The 17,835-nt window shown below is 41.0% G+C and overlaps 1 protein-coding gene across 1 annotated transcript in view; it reads right to left on the reverse strand.

Annotated features, from left to right (window-relative positions):
- Positions 1-8,742: 8,742 nt before the first annotated feature.
- The window catches only part of Ppp2cb (protein phosphatase 2, catalytic subunit, beta isozyme), a 28,311-nt gene continuing 19,218 nt past the window's right edge, over positions 8,743-17,835 (reverse strand). The window contains exons 4-7 of the mRNA XM_013026587.1: positions 15,489-15,578; positions 15,228-15,389; positions 12,306-12,424; positions 8,743-9,653 (exon numbers count right to left, since the gene is read on the reverse strand). Of these exons, the coding sequence (XP_012882041.1) occupies positions 9,581-9,653; positions 12,306-12,424; positions 15,228-15,389; positions 15,489-15,578 (444 nt within the window). The 3' untranslated portion in view covers positions 8,743-9,580. The remainder of the gene's footprint in view (positions 9,654-12,305; positions 12,425-15,227; positions 15,390-15,488; positions 15,579-17,835) is intronic.

Consider the following 17,835-nt stretch of genomic DNA (forward strand, 5'->3'; position numbering starts at 1 on the left):
GTGCTCTAACTATAGTGAGATGAGACTTGGCTTTGTGGAGGGAGTAGGTGTATTTTCATGTGCAAGGGCTATAAATCAGTGGGGCTGGAGAGACTCCAGGACAGCCTAAGTAATCCCTCTCCTGGCATTCACACTACTTTCCCTCACTGCTATGTGCCAGATGGGCGTGCATGGCTAATAGAATTAGCTGTAAGTAATGATACGCCTCTTCTGCCTTGGTTCTCTGTCCTGACTCATGGCTTGCTTTGGAAGCCATGTTGTTTGCAGCCTAATGCAGAGGACCCTGTGCCAAGGAACTGAAGCTTCCAAGTGAACTTAGTGGACCCTAGCTCCAGCCACAGCCTCAGTGACTGGCCTAGCTGCCATCTGGTGAACTTGTGCTCCCAGATTTCTGATTCATAGAAACAGGGATGGAATGGGACACAATGTTTGTTTTAAGCTATTTTATGGTGATATATAAACAGTATAGGAAATAGCTGGGCTATCTTCTTCAGCAATGCAAAATCCTTACAAAATGGTAGATGTGTTTCACAGACCCAGTAAGTTTCCATTATTCTGTGAAATATACTCAAAATGCAATGCAACAGAAAACATTAACACTTCCAGCTCCACCTGTTCTGGCCACTTTCATAAGTTTTACTTTAGCTGTCCACCCATATCCATTTCCAAGGATTTTGAGTACAGAAAATGATTATCACTGTTAAAAGGAGTATCTGTTGCCATCTGTACAATTCAGTAGTTAATAGTGGTTCCTAATGTTTGTAGAATAAAATTCCCCCATCTCCTGAATTTTTTTTTTTTTGGCCAGTCCTGTGGCTTGAACTTGGGCTTGGGCACTGTCCCTGGGCTCATTTTGCTCAAGGCTAGCTAGCACTCTACCATTTGAGCCACAGCACCACTTCTGGTCTTTTCTGTGATTAATTGGAGATAAGAGACTGGATGACTATCCTGCTTGGGCTGGCTTTGACCCACGATCCTCAGAGCTCAAGCCTCCTGAGTAGCTAGGATTACAGGTGTGAACCATCAGAACCCAGCTCGGTGTTTGAAGTCTATCTTGTAATGTAGTACAGACTGGCTTCCAATGTCATCTTGCTCTTCATCCTCCTGACTGCTGTGATTACAGATATTAATGCTCTGCTTTCCTGAAAATACCATTAGGACTATTTCTTGGTATGTGAATGTAGACTTTCTTAAAAATAGAAAACAACAGTTGGATGTACATCTAAAAGGCTAAAAATAGCCGTGCTTAATTGTTTCCTTGGTTACAAGAAGCAGTGAGTGTTTCCCCCTGGACTTAGAGAAAAGAATTATGATGCCTAAAAATCTTTAGATTCTTGGTAATAAGAGTGCTAAGTTTGCTGGGAAGGTGGCTCAGTGGTAGAGCGCTTGCCTTGCATGCATGAGGCTCTGGGTTCAATTCCCCAGCACCACATAAGCAAAAAGAAAAAAAAAGCCAGAGGTGGCGTTGTGGCTCAAGTGGTAGAGCGCTAGCCTTGAGCTGAAGAGCTGAGGGACAGCGTCCAGGCCCAGCGTTCAGGCCCCACGACTGGACCACCCCCCAAAAAAATGCTAAGTCCTTGGGGGCACTTTTTGCTTTTGCTTTTCCCTAACAGGGCACCAGTGGCTCATGCCTGTAATTCTAGCTGCTCATGAGGCTGAGATCTGAGGATCACGGTTCAAAGCCAGCCTAGTCAGGAAAGTCTGTGAGACTCTTTTCTCCAATTAACCACCAGAAAACTGGAAATGATGCTGTGGCTCAATTGATAAGAGTGCTTGTCTTGAGCTGAAGAGGTCAGGAATAGCGCATGATCGACAAAGAAAAAAAAAACAACTTTCCATGATTACATGTTAAGAGATCAAGGTCTTAAAGGGGCTGATTTGAGGTGGTCCAAGGTCTCTATTGCATACCAGACAATTGATCTACTACTACAATTAATCTACTACTGAGCTTCACCCCTCAGCCTTAAGCCTACATCTTAAACATGTTTCTGGTACTTTCAAAGTGGTGTACAATGAAAATGGTTCAGAGTGACCTAAGTCAGCAATGAGAGTGAGTGCCTTTGCATTTGCTGAGATATTACTTACAGGGCATTTAAAGAGCACTATCAGCCTGCAGCCACCACAGATCCTTGGAGAATTTACCCTTATGGCTCCATATCTGTTCACTCTTCATTGCAATGAATTCATATAGGTACTTTACTCATTTGCGTTTAATTGATATAACAGCTGTCTGTTATTAAGGGAATATATAGAGTCATTTTTAGTTTTTTTTTGTTGACAGCACTAGGGAGATTTTGTTGTGAGGAGAAAAGAAAATACTTTTTTTCAAAACAAAGTTTTAAATAAAAAGGAATGTGAAGTTCTCCTTTAAAAGGGAGGAACTAAGCTGGGCGTTGGTGGCTCATGCCTGTAATCCTAACTACTCAGGAGGCTGAGATCTCAGGATCATGGTTCAAAGCCAGCCCAGCCCGGGTAGGAATGTTTGAGAAACTCTTGGCTCCAGTAAATCACTCAGAAAACCGGAAGTGGTGCTCTGGCTCAAGTGGTAGAGCACTAGTTTTGAGCTGAAGAGCTCAGGGACAGTGCCTATGCCCAGAGTTCAAGACCCAAGACTGACCAAAAAAAAAGGGGTGGGGGGGAGGAACTAGCTCTGATCAGTTAACAGCTCTGCTAGCTGCAACTATGGTAATTCTAAAACCAAGTTCTAAGTCATACATCAGTTTTGGGCTTGTGCTGAGGACACAGGAAGCTGCAAAGAATGATGCTCCCTCCCTAACAAGACAAACGTGGATGACACAATGCTGTTCTTCAGCCTCCGGCCAGCGAATTGAGCCTACAAAGCCATCATGCAAGGTATAATCCTTTCCAAGGGGAAACAGAACATAGGGTCCAGTCTATCCTTCAGTAAAGCATGTGAAAAAAGATTGTTACATAAAAACTATGACTGAAAAAAGAAGTTGTGCTGGGCAATGATGGCTCATGTCTGTAATCTTAGCTACTCAGTAGATGGAGATGTGAGACTTTAGGTTCAAAGCCAATCTATGTAGACAAATCTAATACTTAACTCCAATTAGCCAGAAAAAAAAGCCAGAAGTGGAGGGCTTATTAGAATGGTGGAGCACTGGCTGTGAGCTTATAAAACTGATCTCAAGCTCCAGGCCAAGTTCAAGCCCCAGGACCAAAGCACACCATTACATGCGTGTGCACACACATGCATGTACACTGTGAGATCAAGAACTAGAAATGGTGTTTGTATAAAAGCATAGCATTATTTAAACCTCTAAAAAAATCACTGTTGGGGTAAATAAGAATTTTCATAATTTTTCCCTTTCTAAAGGTTTACTCAGCCAACTATTTTGTTAATATGTAGTTCAACATCATTTCCTTTAGATGCCAATAACCTGAGTAGTGTACTGTTGAAAGACTAAACTTTAGACTAATTAGCAGATATACTGATCCTCTGAATTGACATTTTGAATTCAGAAAAGAAAATTAGGGCTGGGGGTGGTTCAAGCGGTAGAGCACTTGCCTGCATGTGTGAGACTCTGCTTCTATTTCCAGCACTTCACACAGACACAAAAATTTATTTGCATTCAAAATCAGAATGGGCCAATAAGAGCACAGGTTGGTATGCGTACTACTATAAGGTTCTGATGGCACAGGTGGAATGCTGTGTACTTGCTTTAGGGTAAGACTTATATAACACAGATTTTTTCTGGGCGGGGGGCAGTCCTGGGGCTTGAACTCAGGGTCTGGGCACTGTCCTGGAACTTCTTTTGCTCAAGGCTAGCACTCTACCACTTGAGCCACAGTGCCACTCTGGCTTTTTCTGTTTATGTGTTACTGAGGAACCAAACCCAGGGCTTCAGGCATGCTAGGCCAGCTCTCTACCACTAAGCTACATTCCCAGCCCTATACTACAAACCTTTAAGTAACAAAGGGGTACACTTAATAAGTCACAGGAAATAGAATCCAATTAATCTGAAAGAATTCAGAAACACAGGCAATAAATGAGATGAAAAACAAGTAGAAAGCAACCTAACCATTCCAATTACATTAAATAGACATCCCCAGTTAGAAAGTGTTAAACTGTGTATAAAGGGATATGCTTGTGATCCCAGCCACATGAGAGGTTAATGAACTGTGATCCTAGCAAGGCTTTCCTTGGCTTTTTCCTTTGTTTTATCCCTTGAACTTTTGGCTGCACTGCTCTTTTGCTTGTTGCTGAGCATCATGAAAGCTATGATAACTTTCCAAATTGGTCTCTATCATGATCTGTTATTTTGTTATGAGACACTTTTATGACAAGGACTCACTATGTATGGTGGCATTCTACCACTAGAGCACAACTTGACTTCTGGCTTTTTGGAGGTTAGTTGGAAATAAAGAGTCTCATGGACTTCACTGCTCAGTCTAGCTTCCAACTGTGATCCTCTGATCTCAGCCACCTTAGTAGCTAGGATTATAGGCATGAACAACCTGTATGTGGCCTAGGCTTGCAATTCTCTCGCCTCAGCTTCCCAAATAATGGGAGGTTTGAGAGTTTGAGGACAGCCTGGACAACACAGAAAAACCTTGTCTTAAAAACAAAACATTTAGAATGATTAAAAAAGACTTGCAGGCTGGACACTGGTGGCTCATGCCTGTAATCCTAGCCACTCAGGAGGCTGAGATCTGAGGCTCATGGTTTAAAGCCAACCTGGGCAGGAAAGTCTGTGAGACTCTCATCTCCAATTAACCACCAGAAAACTGGAAGTGGTGCTGTGGCTCAAGTGGTAGAGCGCTCGCCTTGAGCTGAAGAGCTCAGGCAGGGACAGCTCCCAGGTTCCAAAAAAACCCCCAAACAATCAAACAACAACAACAAAAAAGACTTGCAACTATGCTTCCTGCAAGTAATAAGGCATAAATGCTACAAAAAACCCATCAATGGCTAACACAAAATACTAGTTGTCCTAGCCAAAGCAATATTAAACATGTAATATGAGAGAATGGATGGGGTATGGGTATGTATAGTGTTTGCCTAGCATGTACAAGGCCCTGAGTTCAACCTCTTAGTACCTCAAACAAATTAGCCATGCAGTCATTACTTTGCTTAGAAGTTTCTTCCACCAGGTATCCTAGTTCATTATGCTTAAATTCTGCCTTCCAAAAAACACCTTGGACATCAACACAGTTCAACTGTCCTTTACAAGTTAGCATCAAAGATGGCCGGCCTTGATTTCAGCACAGAAAACCATGTTGTTTATTTGAGAGCTTACCAGAATGCCCTTTACTATCATTATTTTTTTCAACCTTAGTCTCTAGTCTTTCCCTCTATTTCTAAACTTTCATCGAAAGTACTCTTAATGCAGTTTTTTCTCAAATTCCACCAGACTCAACTAGTTGCACGGTCACCCCACATCTTCAGGTATTACTGTCACAGAAACCATACTCATATACCTTGTGTGCTACTGTAATAAGGTAACATATTTGGTACCTCATATAAAACATGTATTTTCTTACCATTCTGGAGGGCAGATCAAGAGGCTAGAATCAGGTATAAGGTACCTTCTGCATCATCTCATGGTGGAAAGCTGAAGAGCAAAGAGCTCAAGAAGCAAGAGAAGACTGAATTTGTGTTAACAAATCCATTCACATAATGAACCCACTGCTGTAATCTCTAAGCTTTCTTTTTGCTTATTGGTGCTGGTCTTAGGTGCTGTCTCTGAGCTTTTTTGTTCAAGTGCTTTACCACAGATCTATTTCTGGCTTAATTGGAGAGATTGGTAGCTAATTAAAAAGTCTCTTAGACTCTTCTGCCAGGGTTTTGAACCCTGATTCTCAGATCTCAGTCTGCTGAGTAGCTAGGGTTACATATCACTGGCACTCAGTCTAGACTTTTTTTCCTGAGCTAGGGATTGAGCCTAGAGCCTTTTGACTGCCAGGCCAGCACTCTACTGCTCAGCTGTATTTCCCACTCTTGACTGCCTCAGGTCTTCTTAAAGGTCTCACTTCTCAAGTCTGTTGCACTGAGGGTGAGGGTGAGATGGATTAAGTTCCCAACACATCAACTTTGGGAGACATACCCGAGACCAGAACAAACACATTATGGCTCTTTTAGTAAGTGCATACAGGTTTAGAAATGTGAGTTAGTTGTTCTTTTTACATGGTGACATTCTCTTTAATCTGTCTAGAGTCTGCTTATATACTAAGATACCTACGCTGGACTTGTTATGTTCCTGGCTTATCTTTTCTTTACCTGTTTACACAAGTCACTGTGCTATAGCTATGTGTTATAAACTAAAAGTTGCACTGACTACTCCCTCTTGAAATTACACATCACAAATCAATGGTAAAACAGTTCTTAAAATGCAAAATTGCTGGTTAAAAGCAAAATGAAATTTGAATAGAAGAGCTGAAAGAGTATCATAAATAATGAACTTACCTCTCAGATAAACTTGGGAAGATTTAAATGAATTAAGCAATGAGGTCGTCACGGAAATAATTAAAGTAAGAAGTTTGTTTTTGTGTTGGTCTGGGGCTTGAACTCAGGGCCTGGGCACTGTTCCTGAGCTTCCTTGCTAAAAGTTAGTGCTCTACCACTTGAGCCACTTTCAGCCTTTTCTGAGATAAGCCTTTCCTTATTGGAGATAAGAGTCTCATGGACTTTCCTGCTTAGGCTGGCTTCAAACCACAATCCTTACATCTTAATCTTCTGAGTAGCCTTCTGAGTCATGAACTATATACTAGATTTTAAAACTAATTTGTCCTTGAACAACAGAATTTAGTCCATTAACATTGGTTATGACTTTGAGATATTTATACTTAGCTTCTCATCTAATTTTTTTAGGGTTTTTTTTTTTTTTCAGTTGTGGGGCTTTAACTCTGGGCCTGGGCGCTGTCCCTCAGCTCTTCAACTCAAGGTGAAAACTCTACCACTTGAGCCACAGCACCACTTCCAGCTTTTTCTGTTTATGTGGTGCTGAGGAATCGAACTCAGGGCCTCATCATTCCAAGCAAGCACTCTACCACTGAGCCACCTTCCCAGCCTCATCTAACTAAAAAAACAAAAAAACAACCAATTGTTCTTTATTTCCCCTTTTTGTCTTTCATTCCAATCCTCAACATTATTGGGCTGGGAAGGTGGCTCAGTGGTAGAGCGCTTGCCTTGCATACTCGAGGCCCTGGGTTCGATTCCTCAGCACCACATAAGCAAAAAAGAAAAAACCGGAAGTGGTACTGTGGCTCAAGTGGTAGAGCGCTAGCCTTAAGCTGAAGAGCTGAGGAACAGTGCCCAGGCCCAGAGTTCAGGCCCCACGACCGGAAAAACAAACAAACAAACAACATTATCCATATTCTGCATAGGAGCTGGGAGTGGTGGCTCACGTTTGAAATCTCTGCCCAGAGGTAGAGATGAGGAGGATAATAGTGGCTCAGTCCCACAATCCTACCTACTCAGGAGACATAAATAGTAGGACTGTTGTTCAAAGCCAGACAGGGCAAAAAATTAGTGAGGCTTCATCTCAAGCAATAATCTGGGATTGGTAGCATGCGCCTGGTATCCTAGCTATGAAGAGATGTAAGCACAATTGTGGTTCAGGTCAGCTGAGGCAAAAAACTTGAGGCCATATTTGAAAGATAGTTAAAGCTCTGTCTGAGGACCTGGCTCAAGTGGCACAGCATCTGCCTAGCAAGGGCAAGTCCCTGTGCTGAAATTCCCACACCACACACACACACAAAAGTATTATACATTTGAGTAGTACAATCACTACTTACAGTAAACTCTCAGATTGATTTATTCTTGTTTTTAGATCAAAAGGTAGAGATAATAACAGATAATATATACTTTGGCTTAAAAAATTTCTTTCCAGAGGCTGGGAAGGTGGCTCAGTGGTAGAGAGCTTGCCTTGCATGCATGAGGCCCTGGGTTCGATTCCTCAGCACCACATAAGCAAAAAGAAAAAAGGCCGGAAGTGGTGCTGTGGCTCAAGTGGTAGAGCGCTAGCCTTGAGCTGAAGAGCTGAGGGACAGTGCCCAGGCCCAGAGTTCAGGCCCCAGGAATAGATCCCTCCCCCCCCAAAATTTCTTTCCAGTATGCAATTGATCTTGATTTTTTTTTGGGGGGGGGAGGTGCTTGAGTCACCATGCCACTTTCGGTTTTCGTCGGCTAATTGGAGATAAGAGTCTCATGAAAAGTGGCGCTGCAGCTCAAGTGGTAGAGCACTCTCCTTGAGCTGAAGAGCGCAGGGATAGCCCCAAGCCCAGAGTTCAAGCCCCACTATCGAAAAAAACAAAAACAAAAACAAGAGTATCATGGACTTTCCTACCTGGGCTGGCTTTGAACCTTGATCCTCAGATCTCAGCCTCCTGAGTAGCTAGGATTACAGGTGTGAACTACCAGCACCCGGCGCCTGGCTCCCCGCTACCCTCTGCGTCCTGGGGCTTCAACTCAGGGACTGAGTACTGTCCATGAGTTTCTTTTGCTCGGGGCTAGCATTCTACCACTTGAGGCACAGGGCCACTTCTAGCTTTTTCTGTTTATGTAGTACTGAGAAACTGAACTCAGGGCTTCATGCATGTAGGCAAGCACTGTACCACTAAGCCACATTCCCAGCCCACAATTGATATTTTGTTCTTGAAAATGTGAAGTAACATGAACCGCTTCATCAAGTTTTAGAAATAAAATGTTTAATATTCTAAAAGTATATAAATGAAGTATATAATATACTAAAAGTATATAAATGTATGTATATTCTTATTTCTAATTAAATCTAGGTCTAGAAAATTCCCATTCCAAGGCTAAAACATTACATTTAATTTCCCTCAATATAATGATTACGAATCAAAATTCTCTTAAGTTCAAATAGTGAAGCTTCCATTCAATGCATACTACAATAAATCAATGTTTTTGTTTAAATGGCAAGTTTATTTGCTCAGTTCATCAAATAGGATGCAAGCACTGTCATGACAAATATACAGAAATATGTAGATCAACATAAAACAGTAATTTAGTTTAAATGGAGGGAAATCTTTTTCATGTTATGACAACATACTCCCAAGAAGAAGAATCTCTTCTTTAGTTAATTATACATTTCAACAAAATAAGGTTAATGGATTAAGTGGAAGTCAGCTTGTCATTTCTGCTTAAAAATAAAACTCCAACTCTATTAATCCATGCCAGTTAAACACTATAACTAAAATTTACAAATAAGCGCAAAAGGAGATTAAGCAGTTAGTTACCTTTTCTGTATGAACAGTCCAGAGAAAAATAGTTACTACAAATACAGCAGGCAAACTGTTAGACTGACCCATCTACAATGTAGTGTACTAAATTTCAGTCTCAAATTGTGCTAAATGCTCATCATTAGTATGGCACATTTTGGTCCATGATGTGGTTTAATGCCGAGACAGATCACAATTTGTTACAGAAACACAAAGATTACTGTTGTCTTTTTGTTTGGTATTAAACTCTCTCTCTCTTTCTCTTTCTCTCTCTCTCTCTCACACACACACACACACCCATACACCCACACACACTCACTCACTCACTGAAAATCCAGGTATACTTCCACATACAAAGAAAGGTTTTCTCAGAAGGAATTTACAGGAAGTAGTCTGGGGTGCGCCTGGTAACATGAGGCTCTCCACGACGAGGCGCTGGGTCAAACTGAAGACTACAAATGACAAGAGAAAGAAAATCATTAAAGCTTTTGATTTTGCAAGAGTACAAATGAGCAAAGAGCAAGACATGGGATAGAAATAGTGGTTCCCATCACTACTACACTGCATGTGGCTGGAGCAAGTCGATGAAGGTGGTCTGAACGTACTAGCAATACTAGTAGTATCAGTTGATGAAGCGGCATGACTGACATGCTTCTCTCATTCCTAATTTTAGAGGAAAAGAGCTCTTTCACCATGATGGTGCTAAGTTAGAGGTGGGTTTTTCAGATATCCTTTAAACTACTTGAGTAAGTTTCTTTCATGACAAATTTGTTGAAAAATACTGAGGTTTTATTTTTGTTTAGGTTTTTTTTTGGGGGGGTCCGGTCGTGGGGCCTGAACTCTGGGCCTGGGCACTGTCCCTCAGCTCAAGGCTAGCGCTCAAGGCTTGAGCCATAGCGCCATTTCCAGCTCTTTTCTTTTTTGCTTATGTGGTGCTGAGGAATTGAACCCAGGGCCTCATGCATGCAAGGCAAGCGCTCTACTACTGAGCCACCTTCCCAGCCAGATTTTTCATTTTTATAAAACTTTTATTTGGAAGAAATAGTTGTGCTGTCAAAGTTGATAGAATTCACAAACTTTATAGACCATGATAATGACAATTTGCCTTGTGAAGGTAAAAATTTGTCTGTGACATATCACTATCCCACAATACTGTGAGATTTGTGAAATTTATGTAATCACTTAATAATTTTTAATGTCAGTCATGGGGCTTGAACTCTGGGTCTGGGCCCTGTCCCTAAGCTCTTCAGCTCAAGGCCAGTGTTCTACCACTTGAACCACAGCATCACTTCCAGTTTTCTGATGGTTATTTGGAGATAAGAGTCTTACGAACTTTCCTGCCCGGTCTAGCTTTGAACCTCGATCCTCAGATCTCAGCCTTCTAAGTAGCTAGGATTACAGGCATGAGACATTGGCACCCAGCTTCAGTTTTTGACTTTAAGTCTAGTTTTCTAACAACTGTTCTTGAGTCAGAGCAATTTACTGTACTGGTAAGTGTTTGACTGAAGGTTGTATACAAGCCCTTGGTAATGGTTACTCACTGCTGAGTATATACTAGTTTCCTAGGGCTGCTGACAAAGTACCCAAAACTGAATGATTCAAGAGAGTTTTATTCTCTGAGTTCTGGATGTTCCAAATCTGAAATAAAGGTGTTGACTAAAGATCCTAGGGGAGCTGGGCGCTGGTGGCTCACGCCTGTAATCCTAGCTACTCAGGAGGCTGAGATCTGAGGATCATGGTTCAAAGCCAGCCAGGGCAGGAGAGACCGTGAGACTCCTATCTCCAATAAACCACCAGAAAACCGGAAGTGGCGCTGTAGCTCAAGTGGTAGAGCGCTTGCTTTGAGCTGAAGAGCTGAGGGACAGCGCCCAGGCCCAGAGTTCAAGCCCCACAATCAACAACAACAACAACAAAAGATCCTAGGGGAAAATTCTTCCTGATTCTTCCTAGCTTCTCCTATTCAGTCTAATCTATGTCTGGCTTAGGACTGTTAAAAGCAATACCTTACACTCCACTCTGATGGCTTGAGTGAGCAAAGCTAGTATCTGTTGCACAGTTACTGTGATCTTATAGGAACCTTTAGGGGGCTTTTTTCCCCTCTGATTTTGATCTGCTGAGCTTTTCATTGCCTGGCCTTTTGCTTGTTGCTAAATATTTTGGGATCTATATGATAAATGACTCGTTGTTTTGTTTGAAACAGGGTCTGCTATGTAATCCAGACTGTCTTCAAACCAAAGATCCTCTTGCCCCAGCCTCAGATTACAGGAATGCATTACCATAGTCAGGCATAACATCCACTAATCTCTACCTTTGGTTCTAAGTAAGGTGAAACCCCTTGAGCAGAGGGGACTTCCTATGTGCCTCTCTGGCCTCTTCAGCAGAGTTTGTGCTGCTACTGGGAGTAGGCACAGCCTGCTTTCAGAGCTATTTCCCAATGTGTGAGTGGGAGCTCTGGCAGGATACTGGCATGTCTGGAACAGAGCTACTCTAGAAGCTAGGATGGGGAAGGAATTTCTGTATGTAACCCAGGTGGGGTATGCTGCTGCTTTCCCTTTGGAATGATATCACAGAATGGCAGTTTAGGTCCTTTTGAACCTAAACTATTAGCCACAAGTTCAAAAATACTTTTTTCTTTTTTGGTCAGTCGTGGGGCTTGAACTCTGGGTCTGGGTACTGTCCCTGAGCACTTCAGCTCAAGGCAAGTGCTCTACCACTTAAACCACAGCACCACTTCTGGTTTTCTGGTAGTTAATTGGAGATAAGAGTCTCACAGACTTTCCTGCCCAGACTGGCTTTGAACCTCTATCTCAACCTCCTCAATAGTTAGGATTACAGGCATAAGCCACTGGCGCCTGGCTTAATAATTGTTTAAAAAACAATTTTCTATACTGGAAGTGTAACTCAGAGGTAGAGTGCATGCATGAGATGCTAACACCATGAAAGCATTTAAAAATTTTATTTCTCCTCTAATTGGTAAAAAAAACGGACACATTTCTCCTTTTACTATTCTACAAGCAGAACATTTCTACCTCTGGTTTTAATACGTAAATTTAAACTTTTCTTCTAAAAGTGATTACATACAATTAAAATTTAAGGCTACTTACAAGGAATATTTTAAAGTGTCATCTAGTTCCATGATAGCAGCCTGGTTCCCACAACGGTAACAGTAATTGGGTGCACTAAAAATAGTAACCACATTCCGATCATGGCACCAATTGTATCCCTGCAACATTAAAGAAAAATGAACATCTCAATATAATAAGGATCCTGACATATAAAAATTAAGCTCAAAAACTGTAATATTTTCTGTAGATATGTAGCCATTTATGTTAAGTGGTGTCCATATTTTAACTGTAGTCTTTCTTACTCTGTATTAAGACCTTAGTTACAGTACATATTTAAATTTCCCCCACAAAGATGACCTGTTTTTCATTTTGCCTTGTGCCTCAAGGTTGGCCTGAAATTTAAATATCCAGGATGGTCCTGCACTCATAATCTTCCTGCCTGAGTTTCCAAAATGCTAAGATTACAGGTATGTGCCACTGTGTTATGCCTAGTTTTCAAGTTTTGCTTTAAATATGCTGAAATTACTAAGGTAAATGCAAATTTGAATATTTTTTTCCCTAGGAAACCAGGTAAGTTTTTTTTTTTTTTCCAGTCGTGGGGCCTGAACTCTGGGCCTGGGTGCTGTCCCTCAGCTCTTCAGCTCAAGGATAGCGCTCTACCACTTGAGCCACAGCGCCACTTCCGGCTCTTTTCTTTTTTGCTTATGTGGTGCTGAGGAATTGAACCCAAGGCCTCATGTATGCATGGCAAGCGCTCTACCACTGAGCCACCTTCCCAGCCCCACTAGGTAAGTCTTATGGACTTTCCTGCCCAGGCTGGCTTCAAATCTCTACCCTCAGATCTCAGCTTCCTGAGCAAGGAGGATTATAGGTATGAGCCACCAGCTTCTGATTTATTTTTGTTGGTCATGGGGCTTGAGCTCAGGGCCTGGGCTCTATCCCTGAGCTTTTCTACTTAAGGTTAGCATTCCACCACTTTGAGCCATAGCTCCATTTCTAGTTTTCTGGTAAGAGCCTCAGATTTTCCTGTCTGGGCTGGCTTTGAACCTTGATCCTTAGATCTCAGTCTCCTAAGTAGCTAAGATTATAGGTGTGAGCCATCAGCACCTGGCAAATATTTTGAATGATGCCCTTTACCTTGAAGCCTATTCTGACCCATATTATTAGTCATATTTGGGTAATTATCTACTTGCCATTTCCCCCTACCTCTAGATTGCTAGGATATTATGTATGCTCCAATTTGGGAAGTCTTGAGTCTTTTAGGCAAGTGAAAATCTTATTAGCCCATTTACATTTCTTTCTTTTTTTTTTTTTTTTTGCCAGTTCTGGGGCTTGAACTCAGGGCCTGGGCACACTATTCCTGAGCTTCTTTTGCTCGAGGCTAGCACTCTAGCCACAGCACCATTTCTAGCCTTTTCTGTTTATGTGGTACTGAGGAATCGAACCCAGGGCTTCATGCATGCTTGGCAAGCACTACCACTAAGCCCCATTCCCAGCCCCATTTACATTTCTTATAGTTACTGATACAGTTATTTTCACTTATGAATCTGTTACTTGTCATGCTTCCCTATCTCTTTTGCCTCTATTGCATTGGTGAAGATTGAAAAAAAAAAAACAACAACCTGAAGCTATTCCCTACTGATTTGATTCATTGCAATGGAGAAGTCAGACACAATACCTGAGATGACCTTTTATATAACCAGCAAAGGGACAAGATTTTATTACCCCTTGGTTAGAAGCAATAAGAAGTTATCAGTCTATATGGTAGGCCTGCAAAAAAATGCATTTTGTTAATCTGTATTCATAAGGAAACAACTCTCAACTGAGTCTTCTTTTTTTGGTTGGTCATGTGGCTTGAACTTGGCCTGGGCTGTCCCTCAGTTCTTCAGCTCAAGATTAGTGCTCTGTCACTTGAGCCAAAGTGCCACTTCTGGCTTTTTCTGCTTATGTGGTGCTGAGGAATCAAACCCAGGGCCTCATGCATGTGAGGCAAGCACTCTACCACTGAGCCCACCTTCCCAGTCTGAGTCTTTTTTATATAATAAATGGCCTCTACTATTCCAAATTTTCAACATCATACAAAACAAGAAAAATTTGTGGGGGTCACTTCCATATCAAAAGACAATGAATATAACTTGATCTTGCATTAATCATGAACACATGCAGAATTATAGTAATATACTAGTACAAATATCTTCACTGTGAGAATTATAATGTGGTTATATGAGAGGTTACAGATAAAAAAATATATATATGGAAATTTGGGGGTAAAAAATGCTTTATGTTGTTGTTGGTTGTGGGGCTTGAACTCTGGGCCTCAGCTCTTCAGCTCAAGGCGAGCACTCTAACCACTGAAGGTTAACTGAAGATAAGAATCTCATGGACTTTTCTGCCTGGGGTGGCTTTGAGCCATCAGCGCACGGCATTTTTTTTTTTTTATAGGTTGTGGGGCTTGAACTGTCTGGGAGCTGTCCCTGATCCACAGGGCCACTTCTGGTTTTCTAGTAGTTTATTTGAGATAAGACTTTTGCAGACTTTCCTGCCTGGACTGGCTTTGACCTGAGATCCTCAGATCTCAGCCTCCTGAGTAGCTAGGATTACAGGTATGAGCCACCAGCACCCGGCAGTGAAAATCTTTTGTGTGCAACAAATATGCAAATGGTTCATAAGGAAGTATAAGGAAGGGGAGGGAGAAAAGAGAGGGAAAAATAAAGCAAATATAGCAAAATATTTGCAAATGAAGGATTTGAGCAAAGAACTTGGGGTATTATTTCCATAACTTCTCACATTTCAATTCCAATAGTGAGTTATAATTTCGTCCCATCTAACTAGAACTTATTTGTTAAAATAAATGAAAGTTTCGCCTTTCATCTGGTAATGAGAAAATGTTTATTAGTCATGAAGTGTTACTACAGACATCTTTATCTAAAATAAAGATCATCCTATATAAGAAGTACCCACCTCCATTACAAGCTGATGAGCACGAGAAACCAGTGTGAGACCGTTGGCATGGTTAAACGTTTCAGAAATGTCTTGTCCAAATGTATAGCCAGCACCTCGTGGTGAAATACCCCATCCACCACGATCATCTGGATCAGACCATAACAGATCACACATTGGGCCCTGCTCAAGAAAATTAAGTATATGAGTTTTAGCTGTTATAGTTAACTAATTTAGTTTTCCTACAATGAAGCTGTATTTCTTATTTTAAAAAAAGTTTACCTCATGTGGAACTTCTTGTAAACGATCCAGAGCTCTTATATGATCCAGTGTATCTATGGATGGAGAGAGGCCACCATGGAGGCAGAATATCTTAGAAATTAAAAAAGAATATGCAGTTTAGTTTCTCTAACTGCTGAGTTAATGAAGTGTTGATAGTTACAAGTATTAGTCCTAAGAGCTCTTATTTTCAAAGTATTCACTGTGATAACTTTACAATATAATGGAAAGGTAAACCTACATCCAACAGAACTGTTAACACTTAAATATATTCTTATCTTTTTACTTTGTTATACAAGGTATGGGTCTCTCTGTCTCTCTCCTCTCCTCTCCCTTCTCCTTACCAGCCTTACCTCCCTTCTGTGTGCTAGGCAAGTAATGTAACAAATGGTGCTGTCCCTAGGCCTATGCTAGGTGTTTTATTGTTTTCTCCCATTTTCTGAAGAATAGTTCCCCCCCCCCCAGACACTCCCCCCACCTCCCACCATCTTGTAACCTATCATCGTCACATTTCTGGCTGATACTGCTGATATATAATGCTTTCTCTCTCTCTCTTTTTTTTTTTATAATGCTTTCTCTTGAGGCAATTACTTGTTGGTTACAAAAGTTTTTCAGTTTTCTCAGATTTTTCAGAGTATATATAATCATATTATTTGCAAAAAAAAAAAAACCCCAAATTCCTTTCAGGGTATTCATTTAATTCCTTTGATTACACAGCACACTGGCTAGGACTTCTAAAACAAAATTATTATTATTTTTTTGCCTTTTGTAACTACATATTTTTATTTTGTAGCTACATGTTTTATCCTCTAGAGATTCTAAATCAGAGAATACAAATTTTAGTGAGCATTTTTCTTCTGATTCTTTTTCTTGTCAGTCATGGGGCTTGATCTCAGGCTTGGGCTTAAGGCTAGTGCTCTACCACTTTGAGCCACAGCATCACTCCTGGTTTTCTGGTGGTTAATTGGAGATAAGAATCTCATGGGGGAAAAAAAAATCTCATGGGAACTTTTCTGTCCATGCTGGCTTTGAACTTCAATCCTCAGCTCTCAGCCTACTGAGTGCCTGGCTATTGTTTTGTTTTTGAGACAGATTTCTCCTATATAACCAGGCTAGCCTTGAACTCATGATTCTGTATCAGCCTCTTGAGGGCTAGGATTATAGGTGTACACTACGCTCAGCTTTTGTCCCCTAATTAAAATTTTTTTTAAAATTTTTATTACTGAGGCATTGTACAGAGAAGTTACTGTCAGATAATGATTACATTACTTTTTGGACACTATCACCCCTTCCTTCACTTACTCCCAGTTACTCCTTCCTTTCCCTGCCCTCAAGTTGCATAGTTCATTCTCAACATAGTGTCTACTAAGTACCATGCCTACATTTGTTCATCTTTCCTCCTTCCACTTCTGCACAACCCTTGCCCTCCCAATGACAGAATAAAGAACAAACATAACATGCTTTCTATTTCCTAGAATTTCTTTCGATAAGTAGTATTTTAAGAGGCATCACACCTTTGGGCTCCTCCCCTAAGAGTTTCTTCCTTTAGTCTCACTGTGTGTGAATGCCAAGAGTCCTGTTTATCATGCTCTCCTAACTTTTTAAAGAGAAGGCCACTTAAGTTTTGCTCAAAATTTAGTCTATGAAAATATCTTTATACTATTAATGTCATAGATGTTCTTTGTAATAAATTTAGATAATGGATATTAGATTTTTCTCAAATGACTTTGGCTAATTTTGTCTTTCTGTGCTTGCCAGGTATGCTGAGTTGCTGTTAATACTAGACATACAGCTGAAGAATTGTTTTGCTTGTTGAGACCTCATCTCATTGTGTATTCTAGTCTGGCCTAGAACTCTCAACCCTCCTGCCTTTACCACTAAAGTGCTGAGATTCTGGTCTGCATCACCACATGTAGCTACAGCTGCAATTTCGAAACTTTCCATCTTTTCCCAAGCTCTAGAATAATTTATTATGTTTATTAAAAATTTAATGGACCTGGCCTATTATAAATACTCAGACCTGATTTTTGGGGTACCAATATACCCAAAACTTTATGTACATTAGGCACTTTTATATTGTTCAGATATTCTGAATACCTATTAGTTTACTTAATTTCTGAAGTATATAAGGTCTCTGTAGCAACATTTAAAAAATAACCTGGGGCTGGGAATGTGGCTTAGTGGTAGAGTGCTGCCTTGGATGCTTGAGACCCTGGGTTCATTCCTCAGCACCACATAAGCAGAAAAAGCCAGAAATGGCTCTGTGCTCAAGTGGTAGAGCGCTAGCCTTGAGCTGAAGAGCTGAGGGACAGCGCCCAGGCCCAGAGTTCAAGCCCCATGACAGACAAAA

Source organism: Dipodomys ordii, unplaced genomic scaffold, assembly GCF_000151885.1.
Source record: "Dipodomys ordii isolate 6190 unplaced genomic scaffold, Dord_2.0 Scaffold4, whole genome shotgun sequence".
Classification (NCBI taxonomy): Eukaryota; Metazoa; Chordata; class Mammalia; order Rodentia; family Heteromyidae; genus Dipodomys; species Dipodomys ordii.